The following is a 19360-nucleotide window of genomic DNA, read 5'->3' as shown; positions in this document are numbered from 1 at the left end:
CCCATACTAAGGACCAGTAGTAGTACTAGTAGTAGTAATAGTAGTAGTAGTAGTAATACGAGGAGCCCCATCTATGACTTTCTCCTTAGTGAGGACTCTGATGATCTCTAAGATGATGACCCCTCTTCCCTCATTAAGGAGTGTGATGATCTCCATGATGATGATGATGACCCCCCCCCCCCCCTTTAATGAGGAATGTGATGATCTCCATGATGATCATAGGTGTGCACAGCCTATTGCATTAGGGTGTACACACCAAAGCTCAAACACACATGGCATGTGTGCATATATTGTATGTATAGGGCAGTATGGCAGAGGTTGGTGTTCACCGGAGCAGTGGACGATGTCAGAAGGGCAGAGATTGGTGTTAGTAGTTTCTTTTTATATATTTTTTCTATTACTTTTTTTTACAATGTTATTATTTTTTACACTATTTTTATTATTAATTTTTTTTTTTTTTTTACAATTTTTTTAGGAGCCCCATTGGGGGGCTTTGGTGAAATATCAGGGGTCTAAACAAACTCCTGATCTCTCACTTTTGAGACAGAGAAAGGGACTAAGGATAGAGATTCCCCGATCCCTTTCTCTGCAGCCAAGCAGCAGGGGAAATCTGCCCAGCGCAGGGTTATTAGAGTGTGCCCAAGCACACCTGGCACACCCTGGGCGCACACCTATGATGATGATGACACCCCCCCTTTAATGAGGAGTGTGATGATCTCCATGATGATGATCACCCCCCTTTAATGAGGAATGTGATGATCTCCATGATGATGATCACCCCCCTTTAATGAGGAATGTGATGATCTCCATGATGATGATCACCCCCCTTTAATGAGGAGTGTGATGAACTCCATGATGATGACACCCCCCCTTTAATGAAGAGTGTGATGATCTCCATGATGATGATCACCCCCCTTTAATGAAGAGTGTGATGATCACCCCCTTTAATGAGGTGTGTGATGAACTCCATGATGGTGATGACCCCCCCCTTTAATGAGGAGTGTGATGACCCCCCTTTAATGAGGAGTGTGATGATCTCAATGATGATGATCATCCCCCTTTAATGAGGAGTGTGATGAACTCCATGATGGTGATGACCCCCCCTTTAATGAGGAGTGTGATGAGCCCCCTTTAATGAGGAGTGTGATGATCTCCATGATGATGATGACCCTCATTTAATGAGGAGTGTGATGATCTCCATGATGATGATGACCCTCATTTAATGAGGAGTGTGATGATCTCCATGATGATGATGACCCTCATTTAATGAGGAGTGTGATGATCTCCATGATGATGATGACCCTCATTTAATGAGGAGTGTGATGATCTCCATGATGATGATGACCCTCATTTAATGAGGAGTGTGATGATCTCCATGATGGTGATGACCCCCCCCCCCCCCCTATAGTGACAGTTGGGATGTCAGAGGAGGCGTCAGTTGAGTGTGATGAGCAGTGGACATGTCTGCCTCCTCCTGACATCATGTGATGGGGGAGATGACATGGTTATTCCCGGATGATGTGTGTGTTGTAGATGACAGATCCTCCCCTCCCCCCCGGTGCTGTCAGTAGATGATGGGTCATCAGAGGGGGAAAGTTTCCTCGGGTGAAGTTGAGTGTTGGTGCAGCTGTCAGATCAGACTCCCTCCTCCTCCCCCTCCTCCTCCTCCTCCTCCTCCTCCTCCTGGATCCGCCTCTGCAGTTTAATGATCAAACGGCTGTCTGGGAAGATGATGGAATAACAGGAAGCTCGGTGGTGTTGGTGCTCGGTGCCGGGCTCCCCCTGCCTGCAGCCTGTATGCAGTGTGTTTGGAAGGGAGAAAAGGGGGCCATCCAGGAGGGCTGATCATCATTCTCTCCTCCTCCTCTTTCTCTGTGTGTGTATGTGAGAGTCTGACAGTCCTGGGAGGGAGGAGCACACAGCCCTTACACTCAGCATTACTCATTAGTCCTAGGAGGGGAAGACACTACATCTACCTCTCCCTGTCTTCACCTTGGCTGCCTCCTCCTGACTCTGGGATCACATAAGGCTGAGTGTCTGCGGGGGATCTGATGGTGGTGCCGGGAGAACACAACAACTTGGACAAGTGACAGATCGGAGGACACAGCGGACATTTAACTCCTCATCGTCATCATCATCATCATCATCACCCCTCTCTGACCATCGGACGATGAAGGCGAAGAAAGGTAGGTCCAGGCTGTGTACAGGGGACGGAGGGTGTCTGCACTGACAGACAGGGGAGCGGGTTGTGTTGTCTGTCTGGACGTTTGTTCTTCCCATGCTGCTGTCAAAGTGATCTCTGTGTATCCCGGGATCGGGCAGATCTTCACCCCCCAGTCCTGCTCAGACTTTTACCCCCCGTTTGATCTGCATGCAAACTACTCCCATAGCCTTGTGTAGTCTGCAAAGTGCTTTGTGTGACTTTTTATGACTTTTTTGTGTGTGATGACCGATCTATGCCTTGTGTCTGATCTATTCCTGTAATAAAAAGTGTGTTATGAGCACGCCACGGCGTGTGTTGGCGATGTGAGTGATCTGCACACAAAGGACCCCCCCCCCCCCCTTCCCAGCAGCATGGCTGAGCTCCTCACTTGTGGAACAAAGAAACTTTCTGCTGCACGAGGGACGTCAGTGAGAGCACATGGGCTCCACTCTCTGACCACATCCCCTCTCTGATCATCCATCCATCCATCCATCCCTGCCTCCTCCACCCAATGTCATGTTTATGTGTCACCAGACCACACAGCTGGGAAAGTCTTTGTTTGGAAATCAGGCTTGCATTCCTGAGGGGAATGGGGAAATAACTTCTCAGGATGGATGTTTTGCTGATTCTGTAAAAAATCCCCCCATGTTAACCACTTTCCCAAGAGTTGGATGGAGTTGGAAGCCGGAGCCATGAAGTCTTGAAACTTTTTTTTTTTTTTTTTTGGTTGGAGCAGAGTACATCCCCTCTGGCTGCTGGAGTTTGAATTCCTTTGTTCCTCAGAGTACCATGTGCTCCATGAGGCACTCTGACACTCTCTCTTCTAGCATGCTGGCCTATTATTTCTTACATATACCACGGATGACGTGTATGAACACTAGAGATTTCTTATGACAGGACCTGTCATACTTTCCACGTTTTATTTATTTCTGATGCACCTTACACAGGGCGGAATTTTAAATCACTTGGAAGGACTTTCAGTTGCTGTTGGTTTTCCCCATGACAATAGAGTTATTTTCCTGTCTGTAGTTGGATGAGTGCTACATCTTTCGGGTACACGTAGTAGGGGGTAGATGGAAACATTTGGCAAACTTTTTTTTTAGTAGCACAAGGGCCATCTAGGACTTAGGAGCCCATATGTACTAGAGTTCAGTCAGGCAGGTGCTGGTGATAATGATCAGGACATTGATTCTAAACCAAGTGAAAAAGAGAGGACCCTTTTGGTGATGCCCTCACCATTGTGTAGGTTTATTATGTCACAAGTGGAATCGAGCAACAAGCATAATGCCTGGCCAGATTTACACAAATGCCTTGCTTCTCCAAGTTCCTCTTGACACCATTTGGGCTAGAGGTGAAGACATTGATTCTAGACCAGGTAAGAAGTAGAAGTTGCTCCTCATGGTGGCCTCACCATTCTCCAGGTTTAGTATGTCCAAGTGGTACTCCCTGCCTAGCCAACATCAACACACCGTTTCTCCCAATTCCTCTAGACACCATTTCGGACTTGAAATGAGGACAGTGATTGACTTTAGACCAGATGAGAATTAGAAGGTGCTCCTCATGGTGCGCTCACTCTTCTCCAAGTTTAGTATGTCCAAGTAGTATCAGACAGCAAGCACCTTCTTCACTCCATGCCTGGCCAACATCAACAGACATCTTCTCCTAATTCCTCTACACACCATTTGGATGTGAAATGAGGACCGCGATTGACTCTAGACCCAATGAGAAGTGGAAGGCACTCTTTATGGTGCCCTCACTGTTCTACAGGTTGATGTCCAGGTGGTATGGGGCAGCTAGGACCTTCTTCATTTACTGCTTAACTAACACCAATACATGTTTTCTCCCAATTCCTCTTGACCCTATTTGAATTTGAAATGAGGACAGTGATTGACTCTAGACCAGATGAGAAGTGGAAGGCCCCCTTTATGGTGCCCTCACCATTCTCCAGGTGTTATGAGGTAACTAGGACCTCCTTCACTTCCTGCCTGACTAGCATCAACTACAGATTTGGTTCTCCAAACTTCTCTTGACCACATTTGGACTGGGAGGAAAGAGGTTGTTTGTTGTCTGACCCCAGTCACAAATTATGACGTATGAGTCTTTGGGATCTCATTATCTACATCTGTCTCGACACATTGAATACAGGGCCCAAGAACTGTTCCTGGACAGGGACCCTTTGATGACTGTCTGTCGCTGGAGGAAATTCTAGAGTGACTAGCTGAGAAAAGAGCTGACTTTGTATGTGCCATGTGAAGGGGATTGTGTGTGCTCAGCATTGTTCAGATACTAGACAGCAGGGCACGTTGGAAGGAGAGGAACAGGGTGACAGGGAGGGGGCAGTACTGCTGACAGATCAGGATGTGAGAAAGTGCTTGCAGATGCTTGAAACTTTTTCAAGCCGTTGAAACAAAAGACTTGCCTCCCCATCCCCCTGCCATTTGGACATGTTTGGATCTTTTGTTCAGATTGTGGCAAGCAAGAGAGGGTTTATATTGCTCTTCTTTTGTGTGGCACCAATGTTTTCAGTGCAGTAAAGTAGATGTGGTCCTGAAGGACAATAAACTTATCCGGGCAGTTTTGGAAATGAATCCGTGTTTTGTTTTTTGTTTTTTATACTAACATTATTACACTTTTTTTTTTTTTTTTTTTTTTTGGTTGTTCTAATAGATTCCATGGTAACATATATGTAGGAGGTACTTGATGATACTCCCATGAAGGGGAACTTGACACATTTGCTGCACTGGAAAGTCCCTTTAATTCCTTTATGAAACTTGTTTCCACTGTCAGATTGCCCAATGCATTCTGCTTTGTTTTAGTGACAGATCAGTAGCATGATTTTCATTCTCTAGCTGCTGCTTCTTCCTTCTCCTTTTTATTTATATATAATATTCTAATCTTTATTTTTTCTATTTATTTTTTTTTTTATTTTGCATTTTCAGTTCTACTGTGTAGTAAAACCAAGTTTTCTTTGTTGGTGGGCCCAACTCAGTGCTGTATCCCCTGGCAACCAAAGGATTGGCTTCCATATTTGATCAATTTCTGGGTAAAGAATGACAATGTTTGGTTGATTTAACTAAACTGTCTACTGCTACTTTTTGTTTTTATACCATGGGTTTTGATTTTTTGCATTAATTACTATTATTATTAATATATATATATATATATATATATATATATATATATATATATATATATATATATATATATATATATATGTATGTATGTATTTTTATAGTGTGTATGTCAGAGTTAAGATTTATGACTACACACAGAAGCATGTCTTATGTAATTTCTTTTGGTGTTGTTATACCATGTATTCACCTTTTTGTTATCAGTTTGTCTTTTCTCTAGGGCAGATGTATTTAAGTTTTTGTTCGTTAGCCTGTAGTTTCGTTAGCAAATAATGTGTGTTGTGTTCTTTCTCAGCAGCACCACGTGCTTGTTTTTCTTTTTCCTCTTACCGCTTCCACCCTCAGAACTGTAATATGTAGTGACATCTGTCACTGTCACCTTTTTTTCAACTTTTGGTGTCTTAACAAGTTTTAAAGGTCAGTTTATAAAATCTATGCAGAAAAAAACCAGTGGAACTGCCTACAGCTCTTTTACAGAGAGACAGCTGCTGCAGGGGCTTGAAGGGAACACTTTGAAGTTTGTGGTTCTATTGTGCTCCTATGGAATCTTCTGTATGCAGAGCAATGCAGCCCCCTGTTTACCTTTTCACATGTAAGAAAATCAACTGTTGCTTTGTGGGTGGTAAAGCATTTTCCATTCAGCGTTCCAAGTAGATCGGTGTAATTGACAATTGCTTTTTGGGTTGTAGTCGTGGGCACATCACTTTGACGTGAAGTTTTATTGGCAGCATGGATGGAAGGTGTTTAAAAAAAAAAAAATGTAGAGTATTTATTTTATCCTCTCTTCATATACTCAAAGGCCTTTTTATACAGAGTGTGTGTGTATGTATGTATGTATGTGTGTGTGTGTGTGTGTGTGTGTGTGTGTGTGTGTGTATATGTATATATATATATATATATATATAATTTATTATTATTATTATTATTATTATTATTATTATTATAAAATTTTTACTACATTTCAAACTAATGAAGGAGAATGTGTAATAAACTGGTGAAAGCCATATTCCTTTAGATTGTAAGCTCCATGAGCAGGGCCCTCCTACTTTTTTTTTTTTTCTGTACTGTCCCCCTTTATATTGTAAAGTGCTGTGTAAACTGTTGGTGCTATATAAATCCTGTATAATAATATTTATGGGGCAGCTTTCACCTTCCGACTATATATCGAACTTGTATAAATTGCTGGCAACATTTTATAAATGAAGCCGCACTTTACCTAATTTTTTTTTAATGAACCGGCTCCTTTGTGCAGAAAATGTTGGCTATTCTAAGTTCTTTCAACTAGCCGTAGATAACATTAAAGACTTGTATCTGGTATAATAAGTAACAATTAAAAAAGAATGACAAATGCACTTCAAGCAGAAAGGGCTTTAACTGCGCTGTTTACTTACTCACCTGATAAGAACTATGACTACTTGTTTTTTGGTCTGGGCAGTTTCCTGTTGGGATAGACAGACACAGAGCCCTTGTTCTTTTCCCCATATGTTTACATATCCTGGTGCAGTTATATTGTTTGGCATGTATCCTGAGCGTTAGCCCGCGCTTTATGAAGGTCACAATAACTCCTACAAAGCAACAAGTAATCATAGCTTCACTATTAACTTTTATCTGGGATCTGTGAAGCAAGAGAAGCAGATGGTAGTTTACGGATTCCGTTTCCTTCAAATAAAAAAAGTTTTGGCTTGTAGTCGCTGCAGTGTGTTAGTGAGCACACAACTTTATTATATAGCACAGGAGCTTGTGGTTATTGAATGTATGAAATATAGGCGCTCCAATGGAAGATTATTCATCTTGCGTTTTTGTTTAAATGTCTAAAGTGAATTGTCACAGCAGCAAGTTTAAACTGTGAAATAAGCAGCCCTCGGGTTTCTGTTTTGCAACTGCTGTTGAGTCATCTGTCAGCCCTGTCAGAGGAAAATAATGTACTAGCAAAGTGATGTCAGTGTCAGTCATAGACCCTGGAAAAGGAAATGGCTCCTTACCAAGCACTAAAACTTAATGGACAATAGAACAGTAATGGGGGGGGGGGGGGGGGGGGCATTGGGGTCACTTACACTAGGCGCTCATTCAGGACCGTATTGTGTTTCTCAGATATTTTTAAGTCATTGCTTCTGTGGTTATTTCAGCGTTTAATGCAAAATTACGGCTCCTTCTGTGATATAGGAGAAATTGTAGTGGTATATGGCTCGTCATGTTACACCCTAGATGGTTTGTGGTAGGTATTGAAATTTAACAAAACATTTTGTGGCTTTAACCATAGTCTCAATGGCCAAGATGTGAGGTAGAGTACCGCCGCTGAGTCACATGGCGCTGTGCGAGTGTAAGAAGTGCTCTGTGAGACGCTGTCAAAGATCTGTGACAGATTGATTCCACCACACAACTGATACGGACCTTTTGAGGAATGTGCAGTGATTGATATCTGTTTAATCAGCATTCTTTACTCCATGAATGCTCCGACAGGCTCTGAGGGCACTATGGGCTAGCTGTGCATTTCAATCTCTGTTTTGGGGCTGAATGAAAGTCTACGTAAAGACATAATACATTTTACTTGGTTGCCATTTCATGCCACAGCATGTGTCTGCACATAATAAAGCTTCCTTAGAAAAAAAAGTTTGAATTATGTTAATTTGGACCAACTCATGTGTTGGAGAGTTCTGTCCCACCATCTCCGAGTTATAGGCCTTTCGATGGGTCAGGGCTCTGGAACACAGGAGCTGGGGGATATTTGCCTTGGGTTTTAGGAGATTTGCATTGTATTAGAATGGATGTGCCTTGATCATGGAAGGTAACCATTTTTGTAAGTTCTTTCTTTGAGCAGTTTTCTTCTCGCATGAATTTGCCGGTCTGTAATGTCCATAATAGAGAAGTAGGTAAAAAGTTAGTGAGAACAGTCATATATTTACTGTCTCTAGCCTGTGAGAAAAGGCAATTTAAGAAATCATTTTGAGGCCTATGCTGACTGACTAAAAAGTAGATTTTGAAAGGATGAACAATGACTGGATTCAATCAAATGCAGTCACTGGTCAGGTATTTAGACAGCCTATGATGCTGCAGCTGTCGGAATACATTAGCCAGCAATGCAGATCCCACTATTTTAATATGATGGTGAAGTTTGAATGATTTCTCCCATTCAGCCTGCAAAGAGCTTATGGCTTGCATTGGAGACCACTTGTCAAAACCAAACTGCGGCTCGGGGAGGCTGAATGCGGCTCTTTGCTCATGGGTTGTTTTAAGAAAAAAAAAAAAAAATCTGGCCTTCGGGCACTATTCATTCCACTGACATCAATGATGGGGCACTATTCATTCCACTGACATCAATGATGGGGCATTATTCATTCCACTGACATCAATGATGGGGCACTATTCATTCCACTGACATCAATGATGGGGCACTATTCATTCCACTGAAATCAATGATGGGGCACTATGCCTTGTACCGATACCAATGATGGGGCACTATGCCTTGTACTGATACCAATGATGGGGCACTATGCCTTGTACTGATACCAATGATGGGGCATTATTCCTTCCGACACCAATGAATGGGCACTATTCCTTCCACTGATCCCAACAATGAATGATGATCTACTTTTACTGGCCACAGACCAGCCCCCTCAAAGTTTGAAGGAGCGTCAAACTGGCCCTTTGTTTAGAAAGTTTGGAGACCCCTGGTCTTGACTAACAAAAATGTAAAAAAAAAGTGTGTGTGTGTGTGTGTGTGTGTGTGTGTGTGTGTGTGTGTGTGTGTGTGTGTAGGTTTGCCATTTTAATGCACATCTCTAGATGGATGTGGGCACAAACCTGTCCAATACGAAGATTATGAACAGAATTATTTGATGGTTTCCCACTCTTTTTGCTTTTTGTGAGAAGTACATTAAACCCTTGTATTGGATAGTGGAGCGATAGCAGTGCATTCAATAAGCAGGTGTGGACTTAAGAATTCAGAAATGGCAGGGTCCTACAAGACCATGGGCAGTAATGCTAATGGCCGTTTGTAATATCCCCATACAACTTACCATTTGCAGTATTTGCCCTGTTGGCCCAAGAAATATTTGTGTAATTTTTTTCAGTTTTGCTACAGAATGTGTTATTTTACAAGTATCTGCAAAATGTAGTTATATGCTTTCCAGGGTTTGTGAAATTTTTTTGTATTTTTTTTTTTTTTTTAATAAAATCTCAGGATCCCTATTGATAACTCCTTTCGGGAATAGCAGAAATACTGTATTTTCACCATTAATACCTTCAAATTTAAAGCCAAAAAAAATGTTAAATGACCCCATATCTACCAGTAAAAACTAGAATTCCATTGAGCTGTCATACTTTTAACTTGACAGCCTTAGCAATTATTTTATCCATGATATTGATTTTGTTATGGTGCCTTTTTTTTAAAGGTGGTATCCACTCGTAAAGGACCAAATTGCAAAAGTGTAGAGTCTTCTGCTGCCATTTCGATTTAATATGCAATAACAAAAGTAATCAAATAGATTACCGTTTTAATTGAAATAAAATGTTTGTGATAGGTTGCTTGATTAAATTGGTTGTCTTTGTGGTTGAGTTTCTACCTGTTCCCTGAGTGTATCATCAGGACCCTGCTCTTTTATATCTGCCTCTGCCCTGGAGCTGTAGATTTCATCAGTTTAGGGGTGAACTTCATACACATGTTGAAGATGAGCCTAATGAAGCCCTTGCCTCAAATCCATAACCTGGCTGCAAACCTAGCTTGTGCAAAGCACTGCAGCCCACAGGTTATGCACTTTTATTTCTTTCCACCACAGGTGGAAGGAAAGAAAATTGCTTGTCCCCTTCCCTGTCAGCAGAACACAATGATGGCTGCTATAGCCACTGGCAGTGATCACATGTACAAAATCGGACAGGCTGGTTGTAAAGAAGTCGCTTGATGGCTTGACTTGAATCTTGGCTGGTCCCTGCAGAACTGGCCGTGATTTGATCCATCTATGGCTGGCTTAAGGGCCAAGTATAGGAACACTGTATATGTATATGTATAGTGTACACCTCGTTTAGAATAAATGTCAGGTCACACATTGGCTCAAAAGTACCAAATAGAAAATTTTACCTAAAGTGTATTAAACGTTCCTCTTTTACGGCTGTGGAAAGCGGCGTTTTATCCTCTATTTAGATTTGCAGCTGTCACTGTGCTGCACATGTGATCAGCTATGACACCAACCCTTTTGAGGGCATGAACGTTTGGTTGAAACCTGTCATAAGCACACTGGCAACTGTGACGGGTATCACCAGAGGCATGCCTTGAATGTAACTGTTTTGGGAAACAAAGCGCTGGGTTTAGTTCCCCTTTAATGTTTGAGGTACTTTGCAAGAAAGTTTATAATTGTGTGCTTCTTTTTAGATCTATTAAGGTCTTCTGATGGTATTTTGCAGCCTTGTAGTAATTACACATTTTATTTATTGCTTTTTAGGTTTAGTTCCTCTGTCAGGCAGTGAGACTGAGGATGATGATGGTATGGATATTCCGCTAGACCTTTCCTCCACTGCTGGCTCAGGGAAGAGGAGGCGGCGGGGAAATCTACCCAAAGAGTCAGTCCAGATTCTGCGAGACTGGCTGTATGAACATCGATACAATGCCTACCCCTCAGAACAAGAGAAGGCTCTTCTGTCCCGGCAGACTCATCTCTCTACGCTACAGGTATGTTCAAGAGATTCTTTTACACAACTCCTATGACTGCAGGGTGGAAACTTTAGAAACTTTGGAAACTCTTCCCTACAGATACATGAACTTTCCAAAACCTATTACGAAGCTGAGCTATTTGCAGATCCAAAAGTGGGATTTCTAGATGTCTTTAAATACAACTGCCAGTAATAGCAACTATCTCACTGGCTTCAAGTGTCAATAGCTCACCAGCCCACAACAACCTGCCACACCTTCCTGTTGGTTCATCATTGTTGTAGACAGTCTTAATGGCCAGTAGAGAGTTGTGAGTAGGGATGGACTAGGACAATGATGGTGAACCTTGGCACCCCAGATGTTTTGGAACTACATTTCCCATGATGCCCAACCACACTGCAGAGTGCATGAGCATCATGGCAAATTTAGTTCAAAAACATCTGGGGTGCCAAGGTTCGCCATCACTGGACTAGGGCAACTCCTAATTATGTTAGGAAGTGCCAGAACATGTCTAAATCCAGCCATAGACTGTTTGAATGTCGGCAGGGAGATTCGAACCACGTATGGGCAGGCTGATTGTACCTAAGTCATTCCATTGATCGACTTGGGCATGTCGGATTTTTCATGCGATTTTATTGCCAGCAGCTATAGCCGCTAGCAATTATCACTGTGTTTTGGCAGGGATGGCTCACTGCGCATCCCCCGCTGGGAAAATACGATGGCTCAGCGGAAGAGAAAGAAAATCGCACCATCTATGGCCGGCTTAAGGCACAGCAATCATCTATGAATTTTAGTGTGGCGCATAGGTTAAATATTTTGCTTTGTTTTGCTGTATCTTTGACGCACTTTTCAACAAGTGCCTTTTTTTAATAGGGACAGTTCTTTTTAAAAACTTTTGAATAGGTTCTAATAGCACAATGTTGTACATATGTTGTACCTGCATTCTATTACTTGTGCCAGATTAGAAAGTCAGGAATCTCGTGTTCTGATTGGTTAGCCGAAACTGCAGCAACGCGTATATGACAGTATTAAAGGTTGTTTAAAATCATTCTCTCATTCCATATCCTTATTAAATCATTTGAGGTGTTCAGGCTGTGTCAGTCATTCTGTCTTTTATGCTGATAAATCCGAAAAATGTTAGTTGAACACAGATGTATTTGACATGGAACAGCTGGTATGACAGTGATACAGCTTGCTGATATCTGGCATAAAGGAAATGTTTTTAGCTTGCAGTATAAATTAATATGACTTATAGCAGAACATAGTAATTGGTACTGTTTACTAATCTTAAAGGGATACAGTTTCTGTCTTTTTAAAATCTAGTATAAAAATTCTAGGCCACTTTTTATTGGAAAAGTGAAAAAAAAATAGTACTTGCACTTGTCCAAAATGTCTAATCATTGTGGAATTGTCACTTGTCCCCATCACTAGCCCTAAAACATGGGTCTTTATATTTGGAAAAATTAGGAATTTGGCACATTTGCACATGCCCTGCCTCTTTTTAATTCCTGAGCTTGGCTGTGCTGACAAATCTGATGGCTTGACTTACTGACCAATTGCATGGAATAGACGGGGCACGCCTCTGTTACAGGGGCAGCTAGAGAGAGACAGAGCACTTCTCAGCCCTGCACCCTGTACGTAGCGCACTTCTCAGCCCTGCACCCTGTACGTAGCGCACTTCTCAGCCCTGCACCCTGTACGTAGCGCACTTCTCAGCCCTGCACCCTGTACGTAGCGCACTTCTCAGCCCTGCACCCTGTACGTAGCGCACTTCTCAGCCCTGCACCCTGTACGTAGCGCACTTCTCAGCCCTGCACCCTGTACGTAGCGCACTTTTCAGCCCTGCACCCTGTACGTAGCGCACTTCTCAGCCCTGCACCCTGTACGTAGCGCACTTCTCAGCCCTGCACCCTGTACGTAGCGCACTTCTCAGCCCTGCACCCTGTACGTAACGCACTCCTGATGTTTATTGCCCCTTTAAGATCCCCCACTGTTAGTTCAATTTGGCCATACCCACAGTCCGATGTGGTTCAGTGGGAGGGAGGGTGTGGTTAAGTTCCTGCACCTATTCCAGAAGAAAAAGCCCTGGATAAAATTTGATATAGTCTTACAGATACATTGGGCCCTTTAACGACAACCATAATGTTGATGCGGCCCGAAATTAAATAGTTTGACACTCCTGGTTTAAAAAGACAATGTCCACTTCCCTGTAAGATTGCAACTTGTGCTACTATTAATATTTTGTCTTCAATTAGACTACTGAGTGATCATCCTTATGAAATTCATCACGTCCAAAGTGTTTTAAATATTATTATACACCTGCTGAGCCCGTCAGGTCAACAAGATAGTCGGCCTCTGTTTCTGGCTCATGTGATCAGGAAATTGGGTTTTGGTTGATTTGGGGGGGGGGGCGGCGTGCATTAAAAAAAAAAAAAAAAATCTGAACATACAATAAGGAAACTTTTGGCACACATACTGAATGCATTAAAGGAATCCTCCACCCAGAAAGTATAGAGGCTGCCCATTGCTGACCTCTTTTTGAAAAAACTAGTTGTCTGACTATTGGTACTTGTCATGGACTTCAGTGAAAATATATATATATATATATATATATATATATATATATATATATATATATATATATATATATATATATATATATATATATATATATATATATATATATATATATTAATATAATATAATATACTTTTTTTTTTTTTGTTTGGCTTGGAGTTCTTTAAAGGATAAGCTCGCCATGTTACACCCATATTCAGGGTTAGGTTACGAACTGACTAGCCCCCGCACCTCCCTGAGCCTTACTGTGACAGCTATCGAGGGTCTTCTCCCTCCCTGCTAGCTGTCACAATTTAAAAAAACAAAAACAAAACATGGCTGAGCGGGGCTCTGCCCACCCAGCCGCTGGCATCACTCATTGACTGGGCTCTATGCATGAAAAACTACAAGGTCCAGCAGCCTTTGCGGCTGTCGAATTGTAGTTTTCGATGAACTACCACAGCACTGAGGAGCACCATCTTCCTGTCAGATTGTCTCTGCTTACCTGTATGAGTAAGAAGATACTCTGGCATATCTGCTGGAGATCTGCACGGCACCAGTGATCTGCCGATCGCTGGTGCAAAGCTTTACAGGCTCCAAAAAAAAATAATGTGCATTTTTATTTATTTTTTCCCAAAAAGTTAAACCTTGCGCTTTTTTTAGTCTTTTTAAAGTCTGTTCATGCAATTTCTTTATTTACAAGTGTGGGGGGAAAAAATCCTCTGTGTTGTGACCATTTCAACCTCCCCAGAAAATGAGATATTTAAATATATTGTTCATATAAACGAATCAGAGTCTGGAACCTGCATGATTTCCAGAGCTTTGGATAGAATGGTGAAGTTTTGGCCCGGTTGTCAAGGTTTCATTGCGGTCTGTGTCCCTGCTGGGGAAATTCACCCCTCTATCTGTCCTGGTGACCACCATTCACTGCACGTGTCCTAAATAAACAGGTTTCCTTCATAATGTTGCTTCTTTAAATTTACTTCATAAAAACATTTGAAATGTTTCGGTGGAAGCCCAGTAATTGAGATAAGTTGTTTATGAAGTTTTGGCTTTGTTTTGGTGGTCCCGAGACATCATTGTAGTGTAATGGTTAATGCTGTGCACCTTGGAATGAGGTCATTGAAGTCATGCCTGGTAGCACAGTAAGTTCAGCAGTCTAGTGAGTCACTGTACTCTCTGCTAGAAGACAAACAGCATCTTGTTTCAAAGGAAAATTTCCCACCATTTGCCTAAGGTATGGGAAATGACATGCAAGGAACAGTTTAAAATAAAAGCATTCAGCCAGTTCATAAATGTATCTGTCCTCAGGCTTTATTAGGTAGGGCTTCTTCTGTGTATTTTGACAACTGGCCCTTTGTGTCAGTGCTGGCTGCTGTTTCACACGTTTGATTCAACAGATGTGACTGTAGTTGTAAGACTTCCTACTTTTTTTTTTTTTTTTTTTTTTTTTTGTTTTTGTTTCCACGTTCATGAACCTTTTTAATACTTTGTGAAAGATTAATGATGGAGAGACCTCAATCGACAAAAACCTCAGACTGCTTACATACACTGATAACACATCTTGATATTATCACATTGTGAGTCGCCTTCTGTCAAAATGTGTAGAAAAAAAATAAAACGTACAGTGTACATAGCACACAAACATAATGAACCACCAGCTTGAGACATATTTGCTACTTATTATTATTATTATTAAAAAAAAAATTATACAGGATTTATATAGCGCAGCGCTTTACAGTACAACTACAATAGTTTTTAAACGGTAGGAATATTATATGCATGATGTATAGATGTACGCAAATTGTTGAACTTGTCATAAAAAGGGGTTTGCTGCAGTTGACAACTTTACAGCTGATTTCCTTAAAAAAAAAAAAAAAAAAATGCTAATTTGTATATTTGAACCAAATGCTGATGTAAGGAAAGATTCATCACTTGGCCTCCCAGGCCTTTTTCTGACCCTTTTTTTTTTTTTTTTTTATCGTTATTTGCACAGTAGGTTTTAACATGCAATTTAGGAAAAAACAATACATAACCCAATTTTTTGGTAAAGTATAAAAGATGATGTTACACCGAGTAAATATATACCAGACATGTCATGCTTTAAAATTTGATCACGTCCATGCAACAGGGACAAGGTGTAAATTTTACCATGCGACACTTTAAAAGCCTTTACAGGTTACTACTTTTAGATTTACAGAGGAGCTCTAGCGCTAGAATTACTGCCCGTGATCTGCTGTTTGCGGTAATACCTCACGTGTGTGACTGACACATGTGTTCAGCTTTGAATGGGGCACCTAAAAAATAAAATTTTTATTGCTGTCACAAGAAATGTAAACATCTCTTGTGACAGCAATAGGTATGTCACGGGCACTTTTTTTTTTTATGTAGAGATCTGGGGTCTATAGGACCCGCAGATCCCTCCTCTGCCTTTTTAAAAGTAGAGGTTGATCGATATGGGTTTTTCTCTGGCCGATGTATGTTGCATTTTTTTTCTTTTTCTTTTTGGGGGTCGGAAGGAGGTTAATGTGTGGGGTGGAGAGGTGGGGGTGCCACCTCATCAGTGCCCACCAGTTCAGCCTATCATTGTCCTTCACTGCCACTTCATCAGTGCCCACCAGCGGAGCGCTCCTGGCTCCGTTCCGGCCCCCTACCCTGGCCACAGACAGAAGACACGGCTCCATTCGTCCCCTGACACCTCCTGCCTCCGGACTACAACTCCCAGAATGCAGCACGGTTGACTTCCTCCCTCCGCCCCGCCCCTGCCTCAGATTCCCCGCACTCACCTTCTGGCTCTGGTACACGGTGTGTTAATCGGCCTAATTTGCATAATAATCTGCCGATGCCAAACATCAGTCGAACTCTATTTTAAAAGCATTCTAAACACCTAAGATTGGTGTGTTCCAATGCTTTTTTGATTTTATAAAATGGCGCCATTAACATCCGGGAAAATCGGAAGTGGTGTCTGGTCATCGTTTCCAGGTCACCATAGCCAAACAAAGCTGATCTGGTCTTTATTCGGCCTTTCGATCAGCCGGTCGAAGTACCGACTGGTCAATCGTGACTCCTCGGTGGTACGGGGGATCCCGAAAAAGACTACGAAGGGGTGAATTTTCCCTCCCGCTGCCTATAAATAAATAAAACATGCTGCAGCCATCATCCTGGAATAACCACTTGAAGTCTACTAACGTATGTTACGTTGCTGGTTGTCAAGTGGTTAATAAATCAGCCAAACTCTACTGCTGTCACTGGTCTTATGACCAGGAAATAATTTTTACAAAATAAAATGTGTAAATATTCACTTCAGCTATACAATCACGTTAAAGTAATGTTAAAAGCAAAATCCAGTTTACGGTACTTTATTTTACCTGTACATGATTGGATAATTGAATATTCACACAATTTTTTTTTTTTTTTTTTTTTTTTTTTTTTTTTTATTGTGGGAAGTTTCACAACTCCTTTAGTAAATTAGCCCAGTGGTATTATAGCATATACACTTTATTTTTTTTGCTGATTCTTTGACCTTTCATTGGTCTGGTGCAGCTGTGCAAAATAACCAATCTACTACCATGTTGTATTGTCAAATCTTAATTGAACAAAGCAAATTTAGAAGCTGATTGGTTACTATGCACAGCTGCACCAAATTCTGTGTTCACCAGTTTTAGTAACGCTCTTCCTCCTATGAGTCAAATCTTGGTTTTCCAATTCTTGTGTGGGGTTTTTTCTTTTTTTTTTTTTTTTTTTTTACTCCAAATAAGAATTCCCTTAAGTGGGTTAAACATATTAATTTTGTGATTATTGTGTGCAAGCATTAGCCAGTTAATCTTTAATGTAAGTTACACTTCTTCCTATGCATAGTTTTGCATGGTTGTAACTGGGAATGCTCCTAAAAATCTAGATGCTTTATGTAATGCAAATTCCTACCCCATCTCAGAATTACAGTAGGGTTGGGCAGCATTTCATCCTCATTCATTGATGCTTAGGCTGCTTGTCATTGTTCAGAACAGCTGATGATCCAAAGTTTTTTTTTTTTTTTTTTTTTTTTTTTTTTTTTTCCAGTACTTAATAGCTTTATATAGTTCATAAAACAACACATTAATCGCTTTTCTTACTTTTTTTTGTTTTGTAGGTCTGTAACTGGTTCATCAATGCACGGCGTAGGCTTTTGCCCGATATGTTAAGAAAAGATGGCAAAGATCCGAATCAGTTCACCATTTCTCGAAAAGGGGCCAAAATCACTGATGTGATCCAGATGGACTCTCCTACAGGGACAAAGCCTTACATTCCCACTATAGATGAAAACTCTTTTTGCATCAGTTCAACGGGATCTAACCAGAACTCAGGGAAGTTACTGGCCTCTCAACTGTCTTCTCAGCAGTCTCTTCTGGCTCGCCCCTCAGTCATCTGTCATACCACTGTAACATCACTAAACGATGTTCCTTTCAACTTCACCCATGTGTTGAATGCTGGACAGATCCCAGACCAGCAGCAGTCCGAGGCAAACAACCTAACAGAGACCTCACTTGTATGCCACGAAGACACTATTAAACTAGGACAAAATTCAAGCCCACAAAGCGGACTTTTCAACACTCCTCCACCTACCCCACCAGATCACAATCAGGATTTCAGTGGATTCCAGTTATTGGTTGATGTTGCCCTCAAGCGAGCAGCAGAGATGGAGTTGCAGTCGAAACTCTTGTCCTAACTTCCCCCCACTTGTAAAGTGTTCAGAACATTTCCTTTTGAACTGCTCAAGTTGATATGTTGATATCAAAGACCTTTTGCATTTTTTTTTTTTTTTTTTTTTTTATATATAAATATATATTCGTGTTATTTGCACACGGGATTGTCAAAGTGAAGCTTTCTTGACACAAAGTCTTACCCCTTTCGATTTGAAGACTTCTTCTTTGTGGGTTTTTTTTTTTTTTTTCTTTTCTTTTCTCAGCCCCCGAAAAAACAAACTGTGACTACAGCTTTTGACTTTTGTTAAGATTCTCTGTAGCTGTTTCTAAAGGATGTTGAGTTTCAAAACTTTTCATGGGCTCATTCAAACTTTCAATAACTTAAACTCAGGGGTGAAGGAGAGCTAATAGCAAGTATTTTGTTTGTGTGATTGTATATATTATACAGTTACACCTACATTGACTATACTGTATTTTCATTCCAATGTTTCTATAGGATAGAGCTACTGTAGAAACAGGCGTTATGTTTCTTGGTAGATTTTGCTTAATGTGAGATACTTCCCAAGATTGTGACTTTTTTATGAAATATTTTTTGGTACCTTTCAGACTGTGCAATATTAAAGGAAAAAACCCAGACATTTTATCATTCCAGAGCAGGAGATCATGCTCACATACTGTCTACCACATTTTCGTTTTCCATTTTTTTTTTTTTTTTTTTTCAGTATATAATAAAATATTGTTTAAAGTTTAATGTAAAAATGAGTGTTTTTGTTACTTGGGAATGGCATTAGAATACCATGTAACTGGATACTGTTCCCTTTTTTGGACTATTAACTGCTATGTAAAGAATTTGTTTCTTTGACATGTATTTTTTTGTATGTTTCTTTTGTAATATAGAAATAACAAAGAAACGTGTAGTGTGTTTGTTTCATATGAATGAAAAAAGTGTTGTATTCCTGTTTTCTGTAGAGGGGCTGAAATGAATGCAATAATGTATACTAGTGTTTGTGCATACCATTCCATCTGGGTCAATCAGCTAAAGGTTAAGTTCATTTATCTTTGGAACTTCCAAAATAAGTTTTTTGTGTTTTTTTTTTTTTTTTTTTCCTACAGCTTTAGTTCCACTAAGACACTACGTCTTTCATAT

General features: G+C 40.8%; 1 protein-coding gene across 2 annotated transcripts; it reads left to right on the top strand.

The window, feature by feature from the left end:
- Positions 1 to 1673: 1673 nt before the first annotated feature.
- Positions 1674 to 19124, top strand: TGIF1 (TGFB induced factor homeobox 1). Of its 2 annotated transcripts, none has more exons than XM_073631420.1 (3): positions 1674 to 2186; positions 10770 to 10996; positions 17661 to 19124. In XM_073631420.1, the coding sequence occupies exons 1-3, from the start codon at positions 2171 to 2173 to the stop codon at positions 18234 to 18236; spliced, it is 819 nt and encodes a 272-aa protein (XP_073487521.1). In that variant the 5' UTR covers positions 1674 to 2170; the 3' UTR covers positions 18237 to 19124. The 2 variants fall into 2 exon arrangements, with proteins under 2 accessions (XP_073487521.1, XP_073487522.1); XM_073631421.1 differs by lacking the exon at positions 1674 to 2186 and adding an exon at positions 5222 to 5246.
- The last annotated feature ends 236 nt before the right edge of the window (positions 19125 to 19360 follow it).

The sequence above is a fragment of the Aquarana catesbeiana genome, linkage group LG05 (assembly GCF_042186555.1).
Source record: "Aquarana catesbeiana isolate 2022-GZ linkage group LG05, ASM4218655v1, whole genome shotgun sequence".
Classification (NCBI taxonomy): domain Eukaryota; kingdom Metazoa; phylum Chordata; class Amphibia; order Anura; family Ranidae; genus Aquarana; species Aquarana catesbeiana.
Note: the sequence above shows the minus strand (reverse complement) of the source record. Positions and strands in the feature narration are given on the sequence as shown.